This window comes from Cricetulus griseus, assembly GCF_003668045.3.
Source record: "Cricetulus griseus strain 17A/GY chromosome 1 unlocalized genomic scaffold, alternate assembly CriGri-PICRH-1.0 chr1_0, whole genome shotgun sequence".
Lineage (NCBI taxonomy): Eukaryota > Metazoa > Chordata > Mammalia > Rodentia > Cricetidae > Cricetulus > Cricetulus griseus.
This window is the reverse complement of record NW_023276806.1, coordinates 147,455,363-147,482,486: the sequence shown is the minus strand read 5'-3', so window position 1 is coordinate 147,482,486 and position 27,124 is coordinate 147,455,363. Positions and strand designations below refer to the sequence as shown.

General features: G+C 38.4%; 1 protein-coding gene across 1 annotated transcript in view; it reads right to left on the bottom strand.

Annotated features, from left to right (window-relative positions):
- The window catches only part of Ptprq (protein tyrosine phosphatase receptor type Q), a 181,533-nt gene that overhangs the window by 115,441 nt on the left and 38,968 nt on the right, over window positions 1–27,124 (bottom strand). Inside the window, exons 15-17 of the mRNA XM_027392465.2 lie at window positions 18,780–18,962; window positions 17,949–18,050; window positions 12,951–13,071 (exon numbers count right to left, since the gene is read on the bottom strand). Of these exons, the coding sequence (XP_027248266.1) occupies window positions 12,951–13,071; window positions 17,949–18,050; window positions 18,780–18,962 (406 nt within the window). The remainder of the gene's footprint in view (window positions 1–12,950; window positions 13,072–17,948; window positions 18,051–18,779; window positions 18,963–27,124) is intronic.

The window sequence follows — 27,124 nt, the reverse complement described above, 5'->3', positions numbered from 1 at the left end:
AAGCAACGAGCACATCACAGTTAAAGAGTATGAATGTTACTCAATACTGAGTCCCTAAAATAGACAAATTTATATCATTGAGTTTTAATACTGTGAAAAATGTAAATGTGATCATTTGTAATTGTTTTACTAAATTTAATCTAAGCTTGGCAGAATATTTTAAAATCTTTTTTGATCTTGTATCTCAAAAATAAGCCATGTTGTTTTCACGCATGACCTATTTGAAGAAAATCTTGAATTGGTATTTGTAAGTCTTAGAGATAAAGTTATTTCCTATTTTTACATGTAAATTATCTGAGTGAATTGTGGTACCTAAGCCAAAAGCTAATTCTAGAGCAGTAGTTTTCAACCTTCCTAATGCTACAATCCATTAATATAGAACTCATGTTGTGGTGACCCCAACTATAAAATTATTTCATTGTTACTTCATAACTGCAACTTTGTTAGTATTATGAATTATAATGTAAATGTATAATATGCAGGATAGCTGATATATAACCCCTGTGAAAGAATAATTTGACCCCAAAGGGGTCACTACCCACAGGTTGAGAACCACTGTTCTAATACATGAGACCAATTCCTCTTATTTACTAATTTCATATTTCTTGGAACATCCAAGTCCCATTGGAATTAAAGAAAACAAGCAAACAAACATCTGTAGTACCAAAATTACATGACAAGACCTAAACAAATTTCCCCATTTCTTTAACTATGGAAAGGCATACTTTCCTGGTCAAGGTTGAGAGTTAATAAAAGGTGGCAATCTTAATTCTCATCTACATCATTTTATATTTTATTTCATGTGTGCCATCCTAGCTCAATGCTTGTTTTTCTGAATATGTTTTCTAAACTATTTCTATTATTTAAATATTCTACACTCATTCCTTTTCTCATTAAATACAGATAACCCAAATGATGTTAATATGCATTTATTTGATTATTTATACAATCACTTCCTTCCTAATATAAACTAGTGTTGGCTAATTCATTTTCCCACTTACTGAAACCCCACTACAGCTCATATTTGATCTTGTACTCAGCTACCCCAGCTGTCAAAGCTTGTTTCTTTCATTCACTAAACATGGCACTATAGCACATCCCATAATGCTATCTTCTACCCTCTTAAGAGTCATGGTGGAGGAGCTCCCTGCTCCCTGAATCTGGTAGCACCCCACTCTTGCATCCCTTTCCGCCGACCGACCCAGGAACAAGGTGAGTGAGCCTCTGCCCTTACCAAACCCCCACCCAAACCATCACTCACCCCTACCACCCGCCCCCCACCCCCTCGCCTGTGCCTGCGGGCTTGGGGTAGACACGCACAGACAAGGAGGAGCTCCCTGAATCTGAAAACACACCACTCTTCCATCTCTTTCCGCCAACCGATCCACAAGGAGTGAGGAGATTACCAGGAGAGGCAAGACCATCGAGAGTTGTGGACATTGAATTCCTGGCCCCCACACAAAACTGGGTCACAAGAGGAGATAGAGAGACCCCACCTGCACCCACTAAAAGAAGATATGGGAAGAAGACAGAATAAGATTTCACTCAACAACAGAAAGACCAATATGACACCACCAGAATCTAGGGACTCCACTCCAGCAAGATCTGAAAAGCCCAACACAGAGCATGAAGATGAGATGGACCTCAAAAATTATCTCAGCAAGATGATAGAAACCTTTAAAGAGGAAACAAGAAAATCCCTTAAAGAAATAAAAGAAAAAGCAAACAAAAAATTACACGAAATAGAGGAAAAGACAAACCAAAAAAATTCAAGAAATAAATCTCTTAAAGAATCTAAATAAACCCAAGAAAAAACATCCAAACAAGTAAAGGAAGTTCTTGAAATAGTTCAAAGTATGAAAGCTGAAATAGACACAATAAAGAAAACACAGAATGAGGCAATGCTGGAAATGGAAAGGCTAGATAAACGATCAGGAACTAAAGATGTGAGTATAACCAATAGAATTCAAGAGATGGAAGAGAGAATCTCAGCTATTGAAGACTGGCTAGAGGATATACATTCATCAATCAAAGAAAACCTCAAGTCCAACAAATCCCTAACAAAATATCCAGGAAATATGGGACACCGTAAAAAGACCAAACCTAAGAATAATAGGTGTAGAAGAAGGTAAAGAAACACTGCTCAAAGGTACAGAAAACATATTCAACAAAATCATAGAAGAAAACTTCCCCAACCTACGGAAGGATATGCCTATGAAAGTACAAGAAGGTTACAGGACACCAAACAGACTGGACCACAAAAAGAATTCCCCCGACACATAATATTCAAAACACCAAATCTACAAAATAAAGAGAAAATATTAAAAGCAGCAAAGGAAAAAGGCCAAGTAACATATAATGGCAAACCAATCAGAATCACACCCGACTTCTCAATGGAAACTCTGAAAGCCAAAAGGTCTTGGATAGATACCCTACAAGCACTAAGGGAGCATGGATGTCAACCCAGACTACTGTACCCAGCAAAACTTTCAATCACTATAGATGGAGAAAACAAGATATCCCATGACAAAAACAGATTTAAACAATACATATCCACAAATCCAGCACTACAGAAGGCTCTGGAAGGAAAACTCCAACCGAATGAACATAACCACACTCACAAAAACACAGACAATAGATAATCTAATTTTACCAAACATAAAAAGAAACAGGAGGGCAAAATCCACATGCAATGACACCACCAACAGTAAATCCAAAACAAAGAAGAACCAATGAACAATGGACATTAATATCCCTAAATGTCAATGGTCTTAACTTACCCATAAAAAGATATAGGCTAACAGAATGGATACGAAGACAGAATCCATCCTTCTGCTGTTTACAAGAAACACATCTCAATTTCAAAGACAGGCGATACCTCAGAGTAAGAGGATGGAAAAAAATTTCCAATCAAATGGGCTCAAGAAACAAACTGGTGTAGCAATCCTAATATCTAACAAATTAGACTTTAAACTAAAATCAACCAAAAGAGATGAAGAAGGGCATTTCATACTCATCACAGGAAAAGTCCATCAAGATGAAGTCTCAATCCTGAACATCTATGCCCCAAATACGAAAGCACCCACATTTGTAAAAGAAACATTACTAAAGCTCAAACCACACATAAAACCACACACACTTATAGTAGGAGACTTCAACACCCCCCTTACACCACTAGACAGGACCACCAGACAGAAACTTAACAAAGAAACAAAGGATCTGACAGAAGTTATGACCCAACTGGGTTTAACAGATATCTATACAACATTCCATCCAAACACAAAAGAATATACCTTCTTCTCAGCACCACATGGAACCTTCTCAAAACTTGACCACATAGTTGGCAGCAAAGCAAACCTCCACAGTTACAAAAGAATTGAAATAACCCCCTGTATCTTATCAGACCACCATGCATTAAAGCTATAATTCAACAGCAATACAAATTGCAGAAAACCTACATACTCCTGAAAAATGAATAACACCCAATTGGACCATTCCTGGGTTGAAGAAGAAATAAAAAAAGAAATTAAAGACTTCCTAGAATTTAATGAAAATGTAGACACAACATACCCAAATTTATAGGACACTCTGAGAGCAGTGCTAAAAGGGAAGTTCATAGCCCTAAGTGCCCACATGAAGAAACTAGAGGAAAGTCACATTAGAGAATTGACAGAACAACTGAAAGCTTTAGAGCAAAAAGAAGCAAACACACCAAGGAGGAGTAGATGCCAGGAAATAATCAACCTGACAGCTGAAATCAACAAAGTAGAAACTAGAAAAACAGTACAAAGAATCAATGAAACAAACAGTTGGTTCTTTGAGAAGATCAATAAGATAGAGAAACCTCTAGCCAAACTAACCAAAAGGCAGAGAGAGCATGCTAATTAACAAAATCAGAAATGAAAAGGGGTTTATAACAATGGACACTGAGGAAATCCAGAGAATCTTCAGGTCATACTTTGAAAACCTGTACTCCACAAAATTGGAAAATCTAAAGGAAATGGACAGCTTTCTGGATAAATATCACTTACCAAAATTAAATCAAGATCAGATAAACAGTTTAAATCGACCTATAACCCCTAATGAAATAGAAGCAGTCATCAAAAGCCTCCCAACCAAAAAAAAAAAAAAAAAAAAAAAAAAAGCCCAGGGCCAGATGGCTTCACTGCAGAATTCTACCAGAAATTCAAACAAGAGCTAATTCCAGTACTCCTCAAACTGTTCCACACAATAGAAGCAGATGGGATATTGCCAAACTCTTTCTACGAGGCTACAATCACTTTGATACCCAAGCCACACAAAGATATGACTAAGAAAGAGAACTACAAACCGATATCCCTCATGAACATTGATGCTAAAATACTCAATAAAATATTGGAGAACCAAATCCAAGAACATATCAGAAAAATCATGCAACATGATCACTTGATATCCCAGGGACGTAAGGATGGTTCAACATACGAAAATCCATCAATGTAATCCACCATATAAACAAACTGAAAAAGAAAAACCACATGATCATCTCACTAGATGCTGAAAAGCCTTTGACAAAATCCAACATCCCTTCATGATAAAGATCTTGGAGAGAACAGGAATAACAGGAACATATCTAAACATGATAAACGCAATATACACCAAACCAATAGCCAACATCAAACTAAATGGAGAGAAACTCAAAGTGTTTCCTCTAAAATCAGGAACAAGACAAGGCTGTCCACTCTCTCCATATCTCTTCAATATTGTACTTGAAGTTCTGGCTAGAGCAATAAGACAAGAAAAGGGGATTGAAGGGATACAAATTGGAAAGGATGAAGTCAAACTTTCACTATTTGCAGACAACATGATAGTCTATATTAGTGACCTGAAAAACTCTACCAGGGAACTGCTACGGCTGATAAACACCTTCAGCAAGGTAGCAGGATACAAAATTAACTCAAAAAAATCAGTAGCCCTACTATATACAGATGATAAATCCAATGAGAAAGAAATCAGAGAAACATCACCTTTCACGATATCCACAAGCAACATAAAATATCTTGGGGTAACACTAACCAAAAAAGTAAAAGACCTGTACAGTAAGAACTTTGAGTCTTTAAAGAAAGAAATTAAAGAAGATACCAGAAAATGGAAAGATTTCCCATGCTCTTGGATAGGTAGAATTAACATAGTAAAAATGGCAATCTTGCCAAAAGCAATCTACAGATTCAATGCAATCCCCATCAAAATCCCAACACAGTTTTTCACAGACATTGAAAGAACAATACTCAACTTTATATGGAAAAATAAAAAACCCAGGATAGCCAAAACAACTCTTTACAATAAAGGATCTTCTGGAGGCATCACCATCCCCGACTTCAAGCTTTACTATGGAGCCATAGTTCTGAAAACAGCTTGGTATTGGCACAAAAATAGACAGATAGACCAATTGGAATCTAATTGAAAACCCTGATATTAACCCACGCACCTACGAATACCTTATTTTTGACAAAGGTGCTAAATCTATACATTGGAAAAAAGATAGCATCTTCAACAAATGGTGCTGGTACAATTGGATTTGGACATGCAGAAAATTGCAGATAGATCCATACCTGTCACCATGCACAAAACTTAAGTGCAAATGGATCAAAGATCTCAGCATAAATCCAGCCACACTGAATCTTCTAGAAGAGAAAGTGGGAATTACCCTTGAACAAATTGGCACAGGAGACTGATTCCTGAACATCACGCCAGTAGCACAGACACTGAGGTCTGCAATTAATAAATGGGACCTCCTGAAACTGAGAAGCTTCTGTAAGGCAAAGGTCACAGTCAGTAAAACAAAACGACAGCCCAGAGAATGGGAAAAGATCTTTATCGACCCCACATCTGACAGAGGACTGATTTCCAAAATATATAAGGAGCTCAAGAAGCTAGCCACCAAAACACTAAACAATGAAATTAAAAAGTGGTGTGCAGAACTAAATAGAGAATTCTCAACAGAGGAATCTGAAATGGCTGAAAGACACTTAAGAAAGTGCTCAAAATCATTGGCCATCAGAGAAATGCAACTCAAAACAACTCTGAGATACCACCTCACACCTGTCAGAATGGCTAAAATCAAAAATACCAATGACAATCTATGCTGGAGAGGATGTGGAGAAAAAGGAACACTCCTCCATTGCTGGTGGGAGTGCGAACTTGTAAGACCACTCTGGAAATCAGTATGGCGGTTGCTCAGAAAAATGGGAATCAGTCTACCTCAATATCCAGCCATTCCTCTCTTGGATATATACCCAAATAGTGCATGTTCATACAACAAGGACATATGTTCAACCATATTCATAGCAGCATTGTTTTTAATATCCAGAACCTAGAAACGACCTAGATGCCCCTCAACCGAAGAATGGATTGAGAAAATGTGGTACATTTATGCAATGGAGTACTACTCAGCAGAAAAAAGCAATGGAATCTTGAAATTCACAGGCAAATGGATGGAACTAGAAGAAACCATCCTGAGTGAGGTAACCCAGTCACAAAAAGACAAACATGGTATGTACTCACTCATATATGAATTTTAGACATAGAGCAAAGGATTACCAGTCTATAATACTCTTCACCAAAGAAACTAGGAAACACAAAGGACTCTAAGGGATAAATGGTACCCAGGAATGAAAGTGGCATGAACTCCTGAGCTAATTGGGAGCATGAGGATAGGGGGGAGGGAGCTGCTTCAATAAGAGCAAGAGAAGAGGTGTAGAGGAGAGGAAATGGAGGGGCAGAAATATTGAGTTGGGGGAAGAATAGAGGAGAGAGAGCAGGGTGAGAGATACCATATCAGAGGGAGCCACTATAGGTCCGAGAAGAGATCTGGAACTAGGGAGATCTCCAGAGACCTACAAGGATGATACCATCTGACAATCCAGGCAATGGTGGAGAGGATAACCTAAAAGCCCTTCCCCTAAAATGAGATTGATGACTTCTCTTTATGCCATCCTAGAGCCCTCATCCAGTGGCTGATGGAAGCAGAGACAGACATCTACAGAAATACACTGTGCTGAAATCCGGAATTTAGTTGAAGAGAGGGAGGAATGAAGAGCGAAGGGGTCTGTACCAGGTTGGAGAAACCCACAGGAACAGTTGGCCTGAACAAGGGAGAGCATATAGACCCCAGATGCTGTCCGGGAGGCCAGTACAAGACTGATCCAGACCCCTGAACATGGATGTCAATAAGGAGGCCTCTGCACTCCAGGGAGCCTCTGGTGGTGGATTAGTATTTTTCCCTGGTGCAAGAAGGGACTTTGAGAGCCCATCCCACATGAAGGGTTACACTCTGGCCCTGGACACATGGGGAAAGGCCCAGGACCAGCACAGGAAGATTTGGTGGACTTTGCAGAGCCCCCGTTTAGGGCCCTACCCTGCCTGGGGAGTGGTTGGTGGATGGGGTGGGGGGTAGGCTGGGGATGGGGGAGGAGGGATGGGGGTGAGGAGAGGGAGAGGGAGAAGGGACTTACATGTGAAACAAGCTTGTTCCCTAACTAGAACTAATAAATAAATTTTAAAAACATCAAAAAAAAAGAATGAAAAAAAAGTGTCATGGTGACTTCATCCTTCATATGCTGCCTCCACTGAAATACTCTCTGACTCATTAACCTATCTTTACCACAAACATTCCAAAATGAGAACGCTAGTCATGAATTATTCTATGCTTAGTCTTGATTTGCATTGAGTATTTTAAAATTTAGGTAATTTTTTGAGACATGATATCACTATACATCCCAGGCCAACCTTGAACTCATGGTTCTCCTGCTTCAACATGCCAAGAATTGGTATTACTTGATTATTCTATTAGGACATTTTCTTTCTTTATTTCTTTCCTTTTAGCGTTTTTTATTTTTTATTTTTTTGAAACAGGGTTTCTTTTTGTAGTTCTGGATGTCCTGGAAATAGCTCTGTAGACCAGGCTGTCCTAGAACTCATAGAAACCCACCTGCCTCTGCCTCCCTAGTGCTGGGATTAAAGGCATGCACTGCCATTGCCTGGCTAGGGTATTTTCAGTTGGATGAAAATCTTGTAAAAACTGCAAAAAAAAAAAGGTACAATGCATAGTTTTATATTATACCAACAGTCATGTATAAATAGTAGCTTTTATAATCCTCTGGAATTTTTAGACTCATAAATTTAATAAAGATCTGTATTACAATTGTTTTAAAACCCCAATCAAAGACCTTCAGCAAATCAGTTAAAATTATTTTACATTGATATATTAACAAATCTACAACCACTTTAAGTTTCCACACATTTTTATTTCTATACATGTGTTGACATACATCTGTCAAACTGTGATTCAGTATTGTTCCTGAATTCAAGAATACAGCAAGTAAATTAGCTTTGTATGACTTTACAAGAACATTGTGTCTCAATTCAAAGTACATTGGAAGAATAGATGTACAGTGCTCTAATAAAACTATTTAATTAATGTATTTGCCCTTAGCAAGGACTGTGTATCATTGAAAAGATATAATTTGTTGACATAAATGAGGGAAAATGTTACTTTATCATCTTGATATGATGAGCATTATTTCATGATGAAAAGTTTAGAGGAACAAATTATTTTAAACTGTAAAAGATTAAGGCACATTTCTGAATAAATCATCTACAAACTGTGACTAACGTGGTAGTGGAAACAAAATGATTACACATCAATCCTCATGAGCAATTTTGTAGAGAAATATTCATGACAAGGAGAAGAGTCACCCAGAATGCTAAATATTAACTCCCTCATCTCAAAATCACACTGAAAGAAAGACTATCCATAGGGATGCTTTTATGAGAATTTGTAATTTAGAGAACTGGAATGACAAAAACTTTGAATCATGGGAGATACAGGAATCCTGGAATAAAGATCCTGCTCCACATAGCACACATCACTATTTATCAAGATTTTAAGGGAACCACACCGATAATTGCACCACAGCCAGGATTCGATCCTATGTCTCACTAACTTGAAATGCATGAGTAATGAATGATGATGCCTGTACCATATCGTCTCAATTAAACTGATAATGGCAAAAGTCCCCTAAAACGTTAGTCATCAAGAAGCAAAAATCAAAAACTATGACCTCTTCATAGCAACACTGTCTAAATCTTACAGGAAATACCTTAGTAAAAAATGCAGGAAACTAAAAAATACACTTTAGCTACTTTATTATAGTTCATATACATTTCATTATACAGATTATCCTCTTGAATATATTGTATTTCTTGCTTCTTATTTGTGTAAAATAATCACCCCACAAAAGTAACTGTTAGCTACATAAAGTCCATTATTCATATGGAAAACACCCAAGTGGAGATTAAGTTTTGAACCTTGAAACTATACTTTTCATTTACTCACCTATCCAATATATGATAATAAAGTTTCAGTAAATTGCTAATGGTAGTTTATGGTGTTAAACTCAGCGACAAACAAAATAGATCTTTGTGTGTGTGTGTGTGTGTGTGTGTGTGTGTGTGTGTGTGTGTGTGTGTGTAGGCATACTAAGTGTGTTTTGTCTGTCTGTGTGCATGCTTGTGTGTATGGTTAGCAAAGCTAAGTGTGTTAGTTTTCTATTTATCTTGTGCATATTGAGAGTCAATGGAGAGATGTCACAGTGGTTAAGGGCAAGGCAGATCACCAGAAACAACATGGAAGCTCAAAACCATCTATAACTCTAGATCTGGGGGATCTGATGGCCTCTTCTGACCTCCTCAGGCACCAGGCACACATGTACTACACAAGCATCCCTGGAGGCAAAACACTGACACACATAAATTTTTAATTAATCAATCAATGAAAATAACCAATCCTGTGTGATTTGAGACCCCAAAATTCATAGCCAGAGAGAGAAGATGGCTCAGTCGACAGGGATTCTTGCTCTATAAACCTGAGGGCCTGAGTTCAAATCCCCAACACAAATATAAAAAGTTGAGCATGGTTGTGTGGGCTTCTAAGCTTTGATTTGGGTGAGTGTGGGTGGAGACAGGCAACTAGTGAAAGCTTTTGTGCCAGCCAGTCTGGTTAAAACATTGAGATAGGGTTCAGTGAAAGACCTTATCTGAAGGAAATAGCATAAAGACAGATAGAAGAAGACAGCCCACTGGCTTTCTGTAGCGTGCATATGCATACCACACAGAAGCAAACACACATAAGCACTGCACATGCGTGCACAACACACATACACACACACTTTAAAAAAAAGGAGCCCTTGCCATCTGTCAAGAAAAAGGAATTTCTTTTTATATTCATATCCCATATCTCCCAAGTAGATATGGGAGAGAAACTCCATGTAAAGAGGCTTATTCTCACAGCAGAGAAAAAAAAGTAGAAAGCCCTTTGGAAATATCAGCATGGTGTGTCACCCTTTACTGCAGGTTTACAGGGTCCTGAAGCAACCTCCCAGAATGACAGGAAGATGTGGAGGGACCTTGTGCACACCACACAGTTGCAGGCTGGGTTTCAGGAAATAACTGATAGAGTCTAATATCTGAGGGTCAAGAGGACCTGGGGACTAGGATAAGTCTTACAAAAATCAAGGATAAAACAGAAAATAAGAACTTTCAAAGCAGGAACTCTAACTGTAAGTCAGTATCAGATAAAATCTAAGCAGAGGCCAGGTTCAGTGAACTACAGTAGCACACATGGAGACCTTTGCACCCAGCTTTCACCAAATTTCCGTTGTCTGTCTTGACAGGAATCTAAGAAGAAATATCACTTCAAAGATGAGAGAGTAAGTATTCTCAGAAGGAATTGAACTTTGAATTTATTGTTTACCTAAGAAAAAGTAAGCTAAGTTCATGAAATATGAAAAGCATGAGGTGCCCAAAATGTCTCCATAGTCCTCAACATCATTATAAAAAGCATAAAGTACAAGCTATTGAGAATAATTGTCTTGTTTGATACAATATGCAACTCCAGCCTTGCTAGAATGTTAAATATAAAACGCCTGCTGCTACTTTTCACAAAGTCCTCCTACTTTTACATGCTTCCACATTAAAGACAAGCAACTAGAATTATAGCAATACTCCTAAAACAGGTGGTTAGCACAGATCGTCACCATGCAAGCCCAGAAAGAGATAAACCTGGCACAGCTGTAGACCTTGGCATACTATCCAGGCTCACCTGTACTGTGCATTATGCTGAGATTCCCAGATGCTTTGTGAAGAGAGGCAAGGTCACAGGACAGAAGAACAAGACATTTTACTAAAACTTCGCAATCCAGGATTCAACATGCATAGCTCAAACATCCAGAAGGCACTGTTGAATCATCTCTTTTATCTTTTGATTTTTACCTCTATAACTAATCCATGCATCACCAAGAAGGACCACTGGGCTCTTCTTCCTAAATTTAGCACAAAACTTCCCACTCCCTCCTCCACTGCCAACTCTTGCCTACACTGTGGAATAACCTACTTTCAGGTAACCTGCTAACAATTTCATCCTCTACAATTCATTCTGTGTAAAGCTCTCTGAGTGTGGGGAAAGCTATGGCAACTCCAAGTTAAAACAGAAAACCAACTGTTTTCATGGCTTGGCATCTGAGTTTCCATCAGTGCTCTGTCAAAATTTGACTCTCCTCTGATTCCATAATCCTTACATATGGTACATCTGACACTAAGGTCTTCAAAATGACAAATCATGTTTTCTCATGGTGGGGGCAGAAGTGGTGGAGGCAATATCATCTCCTGTTTGAAAATTCTCTGCAGATCAATGCAAGACAAGAGGCACCTTCTTGTTGTCCAGATCATGAAGGAAAATAACTTTATAAAGTCCTCATCTTTCGCCCGACATTTTCTTGATTGTTTGCTTATGAGTATTAATTATAAAATCCAACTTTCTATTCCCAGCATTGACCCCCTGAGGATGGGGCTTTATGGTGTCTTGTTCCCAGGTATATAGGTACTCTACCAATGTCATGGATGGTTGGATGGATGGATGGATGGATGGATGGATGGATGGATGGATGGATAAATGTATAAAGCAAGTGGAAAGATGGATGGAGCAGAATTACTTCTTACTTTCTATTACTTCCTTTTCACTAGTGTTTCTCATTATATTCCTAGTGTCACCAAAACTAGACAAAGCAACCAGAAATCAAGTATTTATGGAAGGAGGGTAAACTTTAAAGAATAGTATACACAAGATCTACAGACGAATAAGGGGAAGTCTTAATTTAGGAAAGTAAAGTAAAGCTTTTGAAACAGGACAATCTCTCCAATGATGGTCCTTCTCAAATTATATGTAAATGTGAGGAAGTATCTACTTTTAACAAATATTATATAAACTTTATTTTCTGAGTTGAAATAATTTAAAACATCTTTAAAATGTGTTACATGGGTAGTGGATTCTGTGTAGTGAACATAAATTAGATCAAAAGGAGAATTCTAGTTTCTTGGGTTGTCATAAAGCAGTATACCTGTTTGTTAACTCATAGGAAACACACTTTGAAATGCCATAATTTTCAAAATTGAAGGATACATAAGTACCTAACGTGAAGATAACCAGTAAATAACTGCTTACCATCAAGGGAAAGTTGGCTTTAATATATCTGAAAGCATATCTTTGATTTAAATTTCAATCAAAATTATTTTATGTAAGAAAATTTGAAAACAGTTGTGTAGAATATTTGTTTTAAAAGCTTCAAATATTTTAATTCATACACTTGTAATCATGAAAGCTAATTATCCATACCTTCAAGAGTATACATTTAGTATAGTTTTTTATAATATAGTTTTTTTGTTTTAGTTGCAAAGATTTTTATTTGCTGACCCACTGCATAATATGAAGTAAACTTATTTCCTAATAAAGAGCACTTTAAACCACCTATTAATAATCAGGACCCTAATACAGCATCACATTGTGAAATAAACACTACATTCCTATTATATTACAAATTAATATTTGTTCTCAGAACTACTTCCAAAAAAATTCTTACCAGACATAAACTGTGTAATAGAGGATAATTCCATTTGGCTCCAAGGGTGGTTGCCATGACAACATCACAGTGACACCAGACAACTGTTTCACAGAGAAGTTCTGAGGAGGAGAATCAGGAGCTGGAAATTTGTGACAAAGAATGACACATTTCATTAAATATATCTAGAAAACGAGAAAATTAAAGCATACTTTTTTTCTGATAAATTCTGTGGCAAACAAATCATGTTCAGCGCTTCTCCTCATAGATGGGAGAGCCTGGTTGTTTATGTTCAGATGACATGATGAAAGAAGATTTTCATGGTGCTCTTGGAACATCTGCTCCTGTGATTCAATGGATAAAAGTATTTCATGAGAAAATACAACACGGGTCTGTCACAGTGACTCATTGACTGCTCAAGGCCATCTTGGTAAATTACCATCCTCTAATAAAAGCAAATGTATTGGGGGAGGTGAATAAATGTATCGCATGGTAAAGATCTCCCTGGACAATGAAGTGTTGTAAGAAAAAGGTGTCATATGTTCAAAGAAAAATAAGAATAAGATTTTCAAGTGAATTAGAATGACTGACCTCACCCACACCAATGGCATTCCTCAACCTTAGATGTGTCAGAAAATTCTAGATAAGATCAAAATATAGTCAAGGAATCTTTATAATTGAGTAGGTCCCATTGGAAACAGAAGTGTACCAGTATAGCACATAAAGAAGAAAAAATTAAGAGAATCACTCTTAATTTTCTAATGGCAGAGAATGGCTTGTTTCATGAAATGAATTAATGAAATAGCTACAGCTAGTAGTTGGTATTTCTGATTTGGTGTTTTCAGAGGCACTGTATTGGAAAATGCTGTTGACTGCTGATTATCACATGAGTCTGCATATCATTTAGAGAAATGTGTTTCCTGTGATATGAATCACTTCTAAGAGAGAACATTCTCTCACTTATCAAAGCAAACATAAATATTCTCTTAGCATCTTTATAAAGTTCAATTTGTGTTTACTTTTAGGAAAAAGTATGCCAGTCACAAACTGGAAGTAATTTAGATACAAATATCCAGCATTCCACATTTTTATTCTACAATAAACTTTAAGATTCTTAGGAAGAACAGCAGTGTGTGTGTGTGTGTGTGTGTGTGTGTGTGTGTGTGTGTGTGTGCGTATGTATATATGTATGTATGTATGTATGTACGTATATGCATATACCCAAAGTATTACTATATATTATATTATATATTATGATATTTATTAATTTGGGGGGCATATCTATTTTCAAATACCATTCTGCAAATCTAAACTTTAGCTTTAGGCCAGCAAGAGTGGCCAGCAGGAAGTCACTAGCTGCCAAGCTTAATGTCCTGATTTCAATCCCCAGCATCTACATGGTAGTAGGAGAGAACTTATTCCCTAAATTTGACCTCTGACTTCCACTGAATGAAACACACACAGATGTGAACACACAGAAACACGCACAATTAACATAGCAAAAACTAAAAATAAATGAATTTTTAAGAACTAAAATTTTTGACAACATAATCAACTCAGTGTGTCAGAGGAGCAGGACAAATGAAAGGTCTTTCACTGGCATGATCTCACCTCACTCATACTCTTTTCACCCAGCTTCCCTCAGGTCCCAGCTTAGACATAATGCTCAGCTCTATTTTCCCTGATGCTGTGGAGTAACATAGCTTCCTCTTTATTCCTAGTGAATAATTTTTGAAAGCACTCCTATCAGTAATTAAAATTACACACATTACTTGTTCATACACTTGACACCCATAGATCATGTCTATACTGAAAGCTGTCTGAGTCAAGGTATCTAACTCAGCAAAACCAACTCCCCCAGGCCTTTCTCCGTTTGTGGAAAATTTTCAGAAAAGACAGAAGGGATTTTTGTTCTCTCCATTCCTCAGTGAATGTAACATTGGTCTAAGAATTCAGATGAACTTTGCCTTGACAACCTATTTTTTATGACTTGAGTGACTGGACATGATAATAAAAATTCCTTTTACATAAAAAGTCAATTGTTAAGCGGAGAGAGGCATAGTGGTGAAGAGCACTGGTTGCTCTACATTGGTCCTGAGTTCAATTCCCACCAACCACATGGTGGCTCACAACCATTTAAGTGGAATCTGATGCCCTCTTCTGGCATAAAGGTGTACATGCACATGGAGCACTCATATACATAAAATAAGTAAATAAAGCATAAACTCCAAATACTATTCCAAAGCATGTATCTCAGAGTGATTTTATAGTGCAATATATACCTATGGTTTACTGAGGTATAAATAGTGAGGTATAGAGAGTGATCTCTACAGTAGGATTGATTTTACTCAGATTTGGAAAACACTTGAGTAAATGTTTAATATTATTCTGATGGCTACCAAACACAGAGCAACCTGGACACACTAGTCACAAATCTTTTGATATACAATCTGTCTGATTTAACTTGATGTCTATGCCATGATAGGGCCCATGCCCTACACTGCCTGGATGTCCAAGAACCTGCGACTGGATAGCACAGAGATCTAGGGTAGAACCAAACACAACTGGTCAAAAAAAAAAAAAAAACCAATGAAATAATTCCTAATGATATTCTGTGATGTTTATAGGTCAGTGACTTATCTAGTCATCATCAAAGAGGATTCCTCCTTCTGCATATAGGAGTGGGTGCAGAGACCCCACAGACAGACATTACACGGGGAGAGAATCTAAATTGAAGGTCTCCATCTGGTCCCGCCCCTTGAAGATCAGGGAACCCCAGAGAAGGGCTGCATTGTATGAGTCAGAGTCTATTGTATTGATAGAGGTCACAGGAGAACATGGCCAACTGAATCAACTAAGCAGGGCTCACAAGGGCTCACAGAGACTGAAGCAGCAAGCACAGGGTCTGAAGGGTCTGTTTCATGTCCTTCAGGTATATGTTATGGCTGTTACCTTGGTGTTTATGTAGGGTTCCTAACATTGGGAATGGATATGTCTCTGACTCTTTTGCTGTTGTTTTTGTTTCGCTTTGTCTTTTTTTAATCTAAAAGAAAATTATTTCACATGTCAATCCCAGGTCCCTTTCCCTCCCCTTCTCCTCTGCCCCCCCCCCACCACTAACACCCTACCTATCACATACTCTTTCTGCTCCCAACAGAGGTGGAGGCCTTCCGTGGGGGTCTTCAAAGTCTGTCTTATTCTTTGGGCTAGAGCCTAGGCCAACCCCCTTGTGTCTAGGCTCAGGGAGTATCCCTCCATGTGGGATGGGATCCCAAAGTCTGTTCCTATGCCAGGGATAAGTACTGATCCACTAGAAGAGGTTCCATAGATTTCCACAAGATCCAGAAATTCCACTCTTAGACATATACCCAAAAGAAGCACATTCATACAACAAGGACATCTGTACAACAATGTTCATTGCAGCTTATTTATAATAGGCAGAACTTGGAAACAACCCTAGATGCCCCTCATCTGAAGAATGGATAGAGAAAATGTGGTACATTTATACAATGGGGTACAACTCCATGGGAAAAAACAATAGAATCTTGAAATTTGCAGGCAAATGGATGGAACTAGAAGAAACCATTCTGAGCAAGGTAACCCAGTCACAAAAAGACAAACCTGGTATGTACTCACTCATATGTGGATTTTAGACATAGAGTAAAGGATTACCAGCCTACAAGCCACACTGCCAGAGAAGCTAGTAAATAAGGAGGACCCTAAGAGAGACGTACATGGTCCCCTGGAGAAGGGGAAAGAGACAAGATCTCCTTAGCAAATTGGGAGCATGGAGGAGAGGGGGAACTAGGAGAATGTGAAGGGGAGAAGAGGAGGGGTGAGGAAGACATGATGGGGCAGGGAGGTTGAGTTGAGAGAAGAATAGAAGAGAGCATGATAAGAGATAATATAATAGAGGGAGACATTATAAGTTTAAAGAGAAATGTCTGGAAAGCTACAAAGATGACCTCCAACTAACAATCTAAGCAACAGAGGAGAGGCTACCTTAAATGCCCTCTCATGACAATGAGATTGATGACTAATTCATATGACATAGTATAGCCATCATCCAACAGCTGGTGGAAGTAGAAGCAGACACCCACATCAAAACCTTGAAGTGAACTGGAATCCAGTTGCAGAGAAGGAGGACTGATGAGCAAAGGGGACCACACCAGGCTGGTGAAACCCAAAGAATCAGCTGACCTGAACAAGGGAGAACTCTTGGTTCCCAGACTGATAGCTGTCTCTGACTCTTTTGCCTGCTCTTGGGACTCTTTTCTTCCTATTGGGTTGCCTTATCCATCCTTGGCATGAGGGTTTTTTGTCTTGTCTTATTGTGTCTTGTTTGATCATGTTTTGGTTATTGTCACTTGGAGGTCTGTTCTCTTCTGAAGGGAAATAGAAGAAGAGTTGCTCTTGGGGAGAAGAGAGGTTGAGGAATTTAGAAGAGTGAAGAGAAGGGAAACTATGGTCAATATGTATTATATGAGAGAAGAACCTATTTTCAGTTAAAAAAGGGAGTATTAGCATTCACTGATATCATATTAGATAATAACTACAGAAATTTTTTAAAATGTTGAATCTATTAATAAGCTAATCCTAATACTTTAAGCCATGTTGAAAGTTACATAAATTCTACTCCAAATACCCTGTAAATATCATTAAAATGCTAAACACTGTTTCATTATAATATTCACACTATTCAACCTAAAACTTGGGCATATAAAACTGTTGTTTACATTTATATAGTCCAGTCAGCTTCAAAGGCAAAAGGGGGAATGTTTCTATCTGATTTTTCTCAGTGTAAACCTAATTTTTTGTAGCTGCTCTTATACCCTAACAGTGAAATCTCTCTATAGTGCCAGTGCTGTGCAGAGCTGATAGTTTAGGTGAAAGAAAATTTTACACTGGGTAATATTCTGTAAATGTCACCAATCTATGGTTACATTACGCCAATCTCATCTCTATAGGTTCCGTGGAATGTTAACAATCAAAGTGTATCAGTGTGCATTGCAGTCTTACCGTCTTCCTCTGTCAGTATGCTTATTGGTAAACTCCGAACTCCTTCACCTTTTAATGTACTAGCAGACACCTCGATCACATAATGGGTATATTTCTTTAGTCCTAAACAGGCATAAGATATATAAGTTAACACAGAAAATAATATATCCTTTAGCAATATGCAGTAGGCAAACAATGAAATGACTCTCAATTCAACACTCTGCCAAAAGTAAAAGCCAAATGAACTAGGATTGATTACAGTCTAGAATCTAAAAGGAGGTTCTGAAGATGGCTCATTGGGTAAAGCAGTAGCTATGCAATCCTGGAGATCTTAGTTCAAATCTCCAGAATCCATGTAAAGCCAGTACTGTGTAACTATAACTCCAGTGTTTCCACAGTGAGATGGGAAGTACACGTGGGAGAAACCACAGAAGCTCACAGGCCATCTAACATGGCACATTCAGGTCAGAAGCAAACAAAGAGATCCTACCTCAAATGAAGAGGAAGATGGGTTCAAACATCCAGGACTATCTTGCAACCTCTACATGTCTGCAGTGACACACACACACACACACACACACACACACACACACGCGCGCGCGCGCGCGCGCGCGCCATACACAAAAACATCCCATCTGTTAATGAATACAACATATAAGACACTGCAGAAAATACCAGACCTAGAGTATTTTTGCATATGACTATCATAAATTCCCACATTGTTTTGCCAAAAAGAATTCTTATTCCTAGTATATAAATAATCACAATTAAGTCATTTTAACATGTTAGGGTTATTTTCTGCCCTTGATGTCAATATAAAGGTAAATATCAAACAGCAGGATTGTATTTTACCTCTAATGTTCTGTGTCAGAGAGGTTGTATTTACAGTTCTTGCCTCGCTGTCATTATTTCTCTTGAGGTAAATTGTGTACTTTTGTATAATGCCATTCGGACTGCTTGGAGGAAGGAAGGATATCTCTATTTCTCTGGAGGAAATGTTTTTGTAAGTAATATTTTCTGGTGCACTACCAGGCACTGGGGGAAAAATGGAAGATGCAATTTTATAAAACAAATGCACCCTAAATCTTCCCAACTAAAAGTTTCACATAATTAGAAGAAGATATTTTAACACAAACATTAGGCACAGGGTGACCATGCTATGCAACCTAAACAGAGTGAGGTACAGAAGAACCATAACAACTATAGAGGGCAAAAAGTCATTTCAAAGAAAAATACAAGCCATGATTCTGGAGTTTCACACAATGAATACACTACGGAATCTCAAGATAACTTGAGTCATTTTAACATGAGAGAAAAAAATACACACTTAAACATCAATGGATAAAACCCATGCTTTAAGTTATAACTCAATGTTCTGGTTAAGTTTGCCACCCAATCAGTCACTTCTCAGAAAAAAAGTAAAACAACCTCATATTTTAAAAAAAGAGAACTAAACCAAGTACCTTGTTCTAATACTTAATAGTAAATTGACTGCACAGATTTTTTATTGAACAACTTTGGACTGTATTAAGCTAAACTGTGTTGCAGGAAGGAGAAGCAGAAACAGCCTTTAATGATTTTGGCATTCAATGACAATACCCTTTCAATAAGCTAGTTTGGCCCAAAACTGAATCAATGAAAAAGCAAGGAAGTGTTTTGACTGTTTCTAGGTTCTGGAGGGGATGCCTGAACTGGCCATCTCCTGTAATCAGATTGGTGACTACCCTAATTGTCATCAGAGAGCCTTCATCCAGTAACTTATGGAAGCAGATGCAGAGACCCACAGCCAAGCACTGGGCTGAACTCTAGAAGTCCATTTAAAGAGAGGGAGGGGGGTTGTATGAGCCAGGGGGTCAAGGTCATGATTGAAAAACCCACTGGGACAGCTGACCTGACCTAGCAAGAGCTCACAGACTCTGCACCAACAGCTGGAGAGCCTGCATGGGACTGACCTAGGTCCTCTGCATGTGTCTAATGGTTGTGTAGCTTGGTCTGTTTGTAGTGCTCCCAGCAGTTGAATCAGGACCTGTCCCTGGCACTTGAGCTGGCTTTTGGGAACCTATTCCCCAATGCTAGGGGAACTGAGATGGAGGAGTGGCTGGGGGCAGCAGGTAGAGGGGAGGAGGGAGGAAGATGGAATGAGAGGAGGGAGGAGAAACTGTGGTCAGTATATAAAATAAATGAAAATATTTAATTAATTAAAGAAAGAAAATCAAAAGGAAAAGAAACTGTCTTGGATATGAGGCTGAGTAATACAATTTGAGAGTAAAAACATCTCCTAAGAATATGATATTCCTAAATAAATGACTGGTTTTCTATATTCAGTTGGTCCCATCGTGTTGAATGTAATGTAGAAAATGGTTCTCATATGTATGGGATTCTAAGTCTGGCAATGGAGAAGACTGACAGCAACAAATGAGTACGTTACCTACAACACCTAAAACTCTAGGTAATGTAAAAACAGTTACTAAAAGCAACTGGAGAGCTGTGGCAGGAAGACTGCTCATCAAGTAAAGGTGTCCTCTATAAAAACCTGATAATTCACACTGGAGCCCTAGAACCTGTGTAAAAAAAAAAAAGCCATATTTGTGTTGCACATCTATAATCCCAGCACTCTTACAGCAGCATGGGGGGTGAAGACAGGAAAATGTCCTGGAACCCCATGGGCAGTCAGCAGGTTTACAAAGCTCAGTACCAACACCGAGAAAGGCTGCACCTCTGCAAAGCCCAAGAAAAATCTAACTCCTGACTGTTGTCCTCTGACCTCCACAAACTCGTTATGATATACATATATCCGTTCTCACTCATATGCATCTATGTATGCACACACACACACACACACACACAGAGAGAGAGAGAGAGAGAGAGAGAGAGAGAGAGAGAGAGAGAGTTAGAGTCAGAGACACTGAGAGATAAAACCGGAGGGGGGAACTGATACAATATCCAACTTACGTATAGAATGAATGCAATGACTTGGGACAACTGATGGGTAAGAAGCGCCCCTGCATGAAGAGTTGAGGTCCCAGAAATGCAATTACACAAGGGTCATTGTACTGGAAGTCCAGGGGCACATTGAGCTCCTCCAGGGGCATCATAGGCTCAAGTGAATAGTTGTTCCTGGACTCAGATGACTGGTGGACAGTGACAAGGAGGGAGAACAATCCACCACCACCCCAACCATGGGGTGGAAGAAAAGTGATTTTTTATGTCATTCCTCTAAGTGAAGAAATGGAAAGGATGTCTACTCTATTTCCCCTTTGGTCAATGTGGGGGAGGAGTAGTCTCAATGTGAGATAGAGATGGGAACAGGAGGGATCCAGTAAGTGGGCGGGATTGAGGGAGAGAATACTGGGAGAAACAACTGGAATCAGAGGTATCTCTAGGAAGAACTACACACCTAATACAAGGGAAACTCCCAGGAATCTATGAGGGTGACCCCAGCTAAGACTCCTAGAAATGGGGTATTCTGAGTCTCAACTGGCCAACTCCTATAACCAGGGAAGACTTCCAGTGGAAAGACTGGATACCAACCCAGCCACAAAACCTTTGACCTACAATTTGTCCTGCCTACAAGATGTGCTGAGAAAAGGTGGTACAGAAATTGTGAGAGTGACCAACCAATCATTGGTCCAGCTTGAGACCCATACTATGAGAAGGAGACACACCTAACACTGCCTAGAGGGCAAGACCCCAGAGGCAGGACAGCCCAGAGACCTAGGCTGAACCAAACAAGACTGGAAAAAAAGAAGTCAATAAAATGATTCTAGATGATATTCTGCAATTAGAAGTTCAGTGTGCTGCCTCCAGATGTTCCTTTATTGTCCATGGAAGGCCTCACCCTCCCTAGGGAGCAGAAAGGGGATGGGAGAGGGGGGTCAATAGGGGGTAGGGGAAGAGGGGAGGGAAGAGAACTGGGATTGACATGTAAAACAAGCTTGTTTCTAATTTAAATTTAAAAATTACTTTAAAAAGTTCAGTGTGTATGTGTGTGTTTAATTTTCTTAAGTATTGGGGGAGTGATGTAGTTTATTATACTACATTACAATCACAGTTGTACCTATCATATGTGTACTGTGCTCCTAAATAAATAAATACAACCATCTCAGTCTATAGAATGTGATGTGAATATATATGAATGCAGGGCAGCCCTAACTATACTCTAAACATTTGTCTTTATATACACAGATAAGTGTTCTTCTTACTCCTTGTAAAAGGAGCATCTTTTTGCAACAGATGGATACATTTTGAAAAGAAGTATTTATCAGAGAGGAGTGCTCCTGGTTGCAACAGTAGTGGTTAAAAAGTTCCTTCACACTGCAGTAACAATAATGACTATTAAAGAGAACAATTCAATAATGCAAACTAAATGTCTAAAAATTAGTGTATTTTATGGACCTATTAAAAGACTTCTTTTTCTCTCCGAAGGAAAGAATTTAATCTTTTATTATTGGTATTCTAAATATAATAGACATAAAGTTCCTACTTACAAACATAGTAGAATAAAATTCAGAAACCCTGAAAGCAGAGGTACAATGTCTTTCCCTCAGTGTTTGTCAGTTATAGGTGCTTATTATAGTTAAGCCATTAGGAGAAAACCCGATGCAAGAATGCAAAACATTGATAAAATTATAATCAAATACATTGATATTGGTAGCAACCTCTAGCAAAATAATCCCATACCAAACCAATCTGCCACACTGACAAAAGTCTTCAGCAGCTACCTTAGCTGCTTCTGTCACCCTCTGTAACTTAGTAAAAGTAAAAGTAAAAGTTTGAATGGGCCAAGAACATGAGCTCCAAGGACTCATGATTTACTTTTCTTTCATAGTCCTGATAGCACTAGCGTTTAAAACCTGGGAAGCTATAATTATGACTCCTCTTTTCTGTGTACAGTCATTTCCTGCTTTCTTCTTCCTGAAGAATCGCAGATCCTTTATGATCTGATTCCATCAGGCATCATTCCATTCCTAAATTACATTACTTAAATAGGCTGTATTGTTTTCCTAAACAACTTCTCCAACAGTCTTAAGGACTCTACCACCTGGGAAACTAGAATTTTTTCTACCACCTTTAGGGATGTCAACATCCACGCAAATAACACATGTAATCCCCTGAACTCTGCATCCCTGATCTCTTTAATTCTAATTATATTTTCTTCCACCTCATCTTAAACTTGGCTTTTATAGCAACACCTGAGACTTTGTGACTACCAGTAATAATCAATCTTCCTCTAATTATCTACTACCTCCTACCTTTACAGAGTACTGATTCTTATACTCCTAATCCAAAAACTCTGTCTTTCATCAAGTTTGCATTGTCCATTGGCTTTAGTGTATCCTTATTTCCCTACATTGAGGCTAGTTCCCAGCTACTACTATAATCCCTCCACAGCCATCTTCATCAACTCCAGCTTCTACCTCACTTTCCTGGCCAAGTCTCAATTTATGTGTAACCCAACTCTATTCAATATGAACATTCAGTAACAGCTGAAAATGGCTACATGAAATATCTCTCCATGTGGAACAGCTTCACTAGAATTTTTAACCTAAACTTACACATATATCTTTTTCATTGCTGTTTGTCTATATTTCTTCTACTCTTTTATGTACATTTTAACCTTTCCTTATCTCCCCCCAAAGGCCAATAAACTCTTCCTTCCTTATTCTAATCTGATAAGCTTGTATCCCCTTTCATTGATAAAGAAAAAAAAAGACTTCATTCTACCATAAATCTGTATAAAATGCCTACCCTCATTACTGTTTTCTGAGGGCTTCTTCTAGATTACATCCCCTGGCTGTTCAGAACTCACACTTCAAACTACCATAGAAATGCATGTCAACACACATGCATTGTAATACGTACCTCGCTAAAAGTAAAGTCAGCCTCCCAAAAATTTGTCCCCCTCAAACATGGATCCATTCTATCTTTCTATTAATATCTGAATTTCTTAAATTTCACCATCTCTTACCCATCATGCTCTCTAAATAATAACTCCAATCAGGCATTTCCCCCATAAATTCTACTCCATTTAAGCCACTAATTTCATCCATCTCTTACCACAGCATCCATCTCTCTTCCCTCATCAAGAGCATTTGACTTAGTAAATAAGAGGCTTCTAACTGCACCTAAGTGGCCTTGGGTTTTTCTCCCACTTCATGGGTGATGACTGCTTAGGTCTTCATTTATTTATCCTCTACCCCCAAGTGTCACATAGCCCAGGATATTTTATTCTCCTTGTCTTATCTTTCTCAGCTCATCTCTATGAGACACCTTTTCCTTTGGCATTGTATATCAGACATATAGTGGTCCCCTCAAAGTTAGAAATTCTTTAAAATGTAATTGTATTCATCTAAATTGAAGCAATCATCAGAAGTCTCCCAACAAATAAAAGCCCAAGGCCAGATGGCTTCAGTGCAGAATTCTACCAGAAATTCAAGGTACAGCTAATACCAATTCTCCTCAAAGTATTCCACACAATAGAAGCAGAAGGGTCATTGCCAAACTCTTTTTATGAGGCTTCAATAACCTTGAGACCCAAGCCACACAAACACACAACTAAGAAAGAGAACTACAGAACAATATCCCTTATGAACATTGATACAAAAATTCTCAATAAAATACTATCAAATCAAATCCAAGAACACATCAGAGAAATCATCCACTACGATTAAGTAGGCTTCATCCCAGGGATGCAAGGATGGTTCAACATACGAAAATCCATCAATGTAATCCACCATATAAACAGAGAGAGGGAAAAAACACATGATCATCTCACTAGATGCCAAAAAAGCCTTTGACAAAATCCAACACCCCTTCATGATAAAGGTCCTGGAGAAATCAAGGATAACAAGAACATACCTCAACATAATAAAAGCAATATACAGCAAGCAGACAGCCAACATCAAATTAAATGGAGAGAAACTCAATGCAATTCCTCTAAAATTGGGGGACAAGACAAGGCTGTCCACTCTCTCCATAGCTCTTCAATATTGTCCTTGAAGTTCTAGCTAGAGCAATAAGACAACAAAAGGAGATCAAGGGAATACAAATCAGAAAGGAAGAAATCAAACTCTCACTATTTGCCGATGATATAATAAGTGACCCGAAAACTCTACTAGGGAACTCCTACAGCTGATAAACACCTTCAGCAAAGTGGCAGGATACAAGATTAACTCAAAAAAATCTGTAGTCCTATTATACTGATGACACATTGGTAGAGAAAGAAATCAGAGAAACATCACCCTTTACAATTACCACAAACAACATAAAATAACTTAGGGTAACACTAATCAAAAAATTGAAAGACCTGTACCATAAGAATTTTGAATCTCTAAAGAAAGAAATTAAAGAAGATACCAGAAAATGGAAAGATCTCCCATGCTCTTGGATAGGTAGGATCAACATAGTAAAAATGGCAATCTTGCCAAAAACAATCTACAGATTCAATGCAATCCCCATCAAAATTCCACAATTCTTCACAGACCTTGAAAGAATAATTCTCAACTTTAAATGGAGAGACAAAAGACCCAGGATAGCCAAAGCAACCCTGTACAATAGAGGAACTTCTGGAGGCATCACCATCCCTGACTTCAAGCTCTATTACAGAGCTATAGTCCTGAAAACAGCTTGGTATTGGTACAAAAATAGGCAGGTAGACAAATGGAATAGAGTTGAAAACCCAGATATTAACCCACACAGCTATGAACACCTGATTTTTTCAAACAATCCAAATTTATACACTGGAACAAAGAGAACATCTTCAACAAATGGTGCTGGTATAACTGGATGCAGACAGGTAGAAGACTACAGATAGACCCAAGCCTTTTGCCCTGCACAAAACTTAAGTCCAAATGGATCAAAGACCTCAACATGAACCTAGCCATACTGAACCTATTAGAAGATAAAGTGGGAAATACCCTTGAATTAATTGGTACAGGAGACTGCTTCCTGAACACTACACCAGTAGTACTCATACACTGAGATCAAAAATTGATAAATGGGACCTCCTGAAACTGAGAAACTTCTGTAAGGCAAAGGACACAGTCAGTGAGACAAAATAACAGCCCACAACTGGGAAAAGATATTCACCAACCCCACATCTGACAGAGGGCTAAACTTCAAAATATGCAAAGAACTCAAGATGCTAGTCTCCAAAACAACAAACAATCCAATTTAAAAATTGGAAAAATGGGGTACAGAAGTAAATAGACAATTCTCAATAGAGGAATCTAAAATGGTTGAAAGGCACATAAGAAAGTGTTCAATATCCTTGGCCATCAGGGGAATGCAAATCAAAACAACTCTGAGATACCATCTTACCCCTGTCAGAATGGCTAAAATCAAAAACGCCAATGACAGTTTATGCTGGAGAGGATGTGGAGAAAGGGGAACACTTCTCCACTGCTGGTGGGAGTGCCAACTTGTACAGCCACTTTGGAAATCAGTATGGTGACGCCTCAAGAAAATGGGAATGAGTCTACCACAAGATCCAAAATTTCCACTCTTAGGCATATACCCAAAAGAAGCACATCCATACAACAAGGACATCTGTTCAACAATATTCATAGCAGCACTATTTATGATAGCCAGAAACTGGAAGCATACTAGATGCCCTTCAACCGAAGACTGGATAGAAAAAAATGTGGTACATTTACCCAATGGAGTACTACTCAGCAGAAAAAAACAATGGAATCTTGAAATTTACAGGAAAATGGATGGAACCATTCTGAGTGAGGTAACCCAATTAGGAAAAGACAAACATGATATGTACTCACTCATATGTGGATTTTAGACATAAAGTAAAGGATTACCAGCCTACAATCCACACTGCCAGAGAAACTAGTAAACAAGGAGGACCCTAAAATGGACAAACATTGTCCCCTGGAGAAGGGGAAAGGGTCACGATCCCCTGAGCAAATTGAGACCATGGGAAGAGGGGGAAGGCAGCTATGAGAATGAGAAGGGAAGAAGAGAAAGGATGCAGAGGTCATGAAGGAGCAGAAACGTTGAGTCAGGTGTAGATTAGAAGAAAGGATATTTGATAGGTAGGGTTTTAGTTGGGGGAGGTGGTAGGGGAGGAAGGGAGGGAGAAGGGAACCTGGATTGTCATGTAAATCAATCTTGTTTCTAATTGAAATGAAAAAATTATAAACAAACTCATAAAAAAAGAATTCCCATTCCTAGACATTTACCCAAAA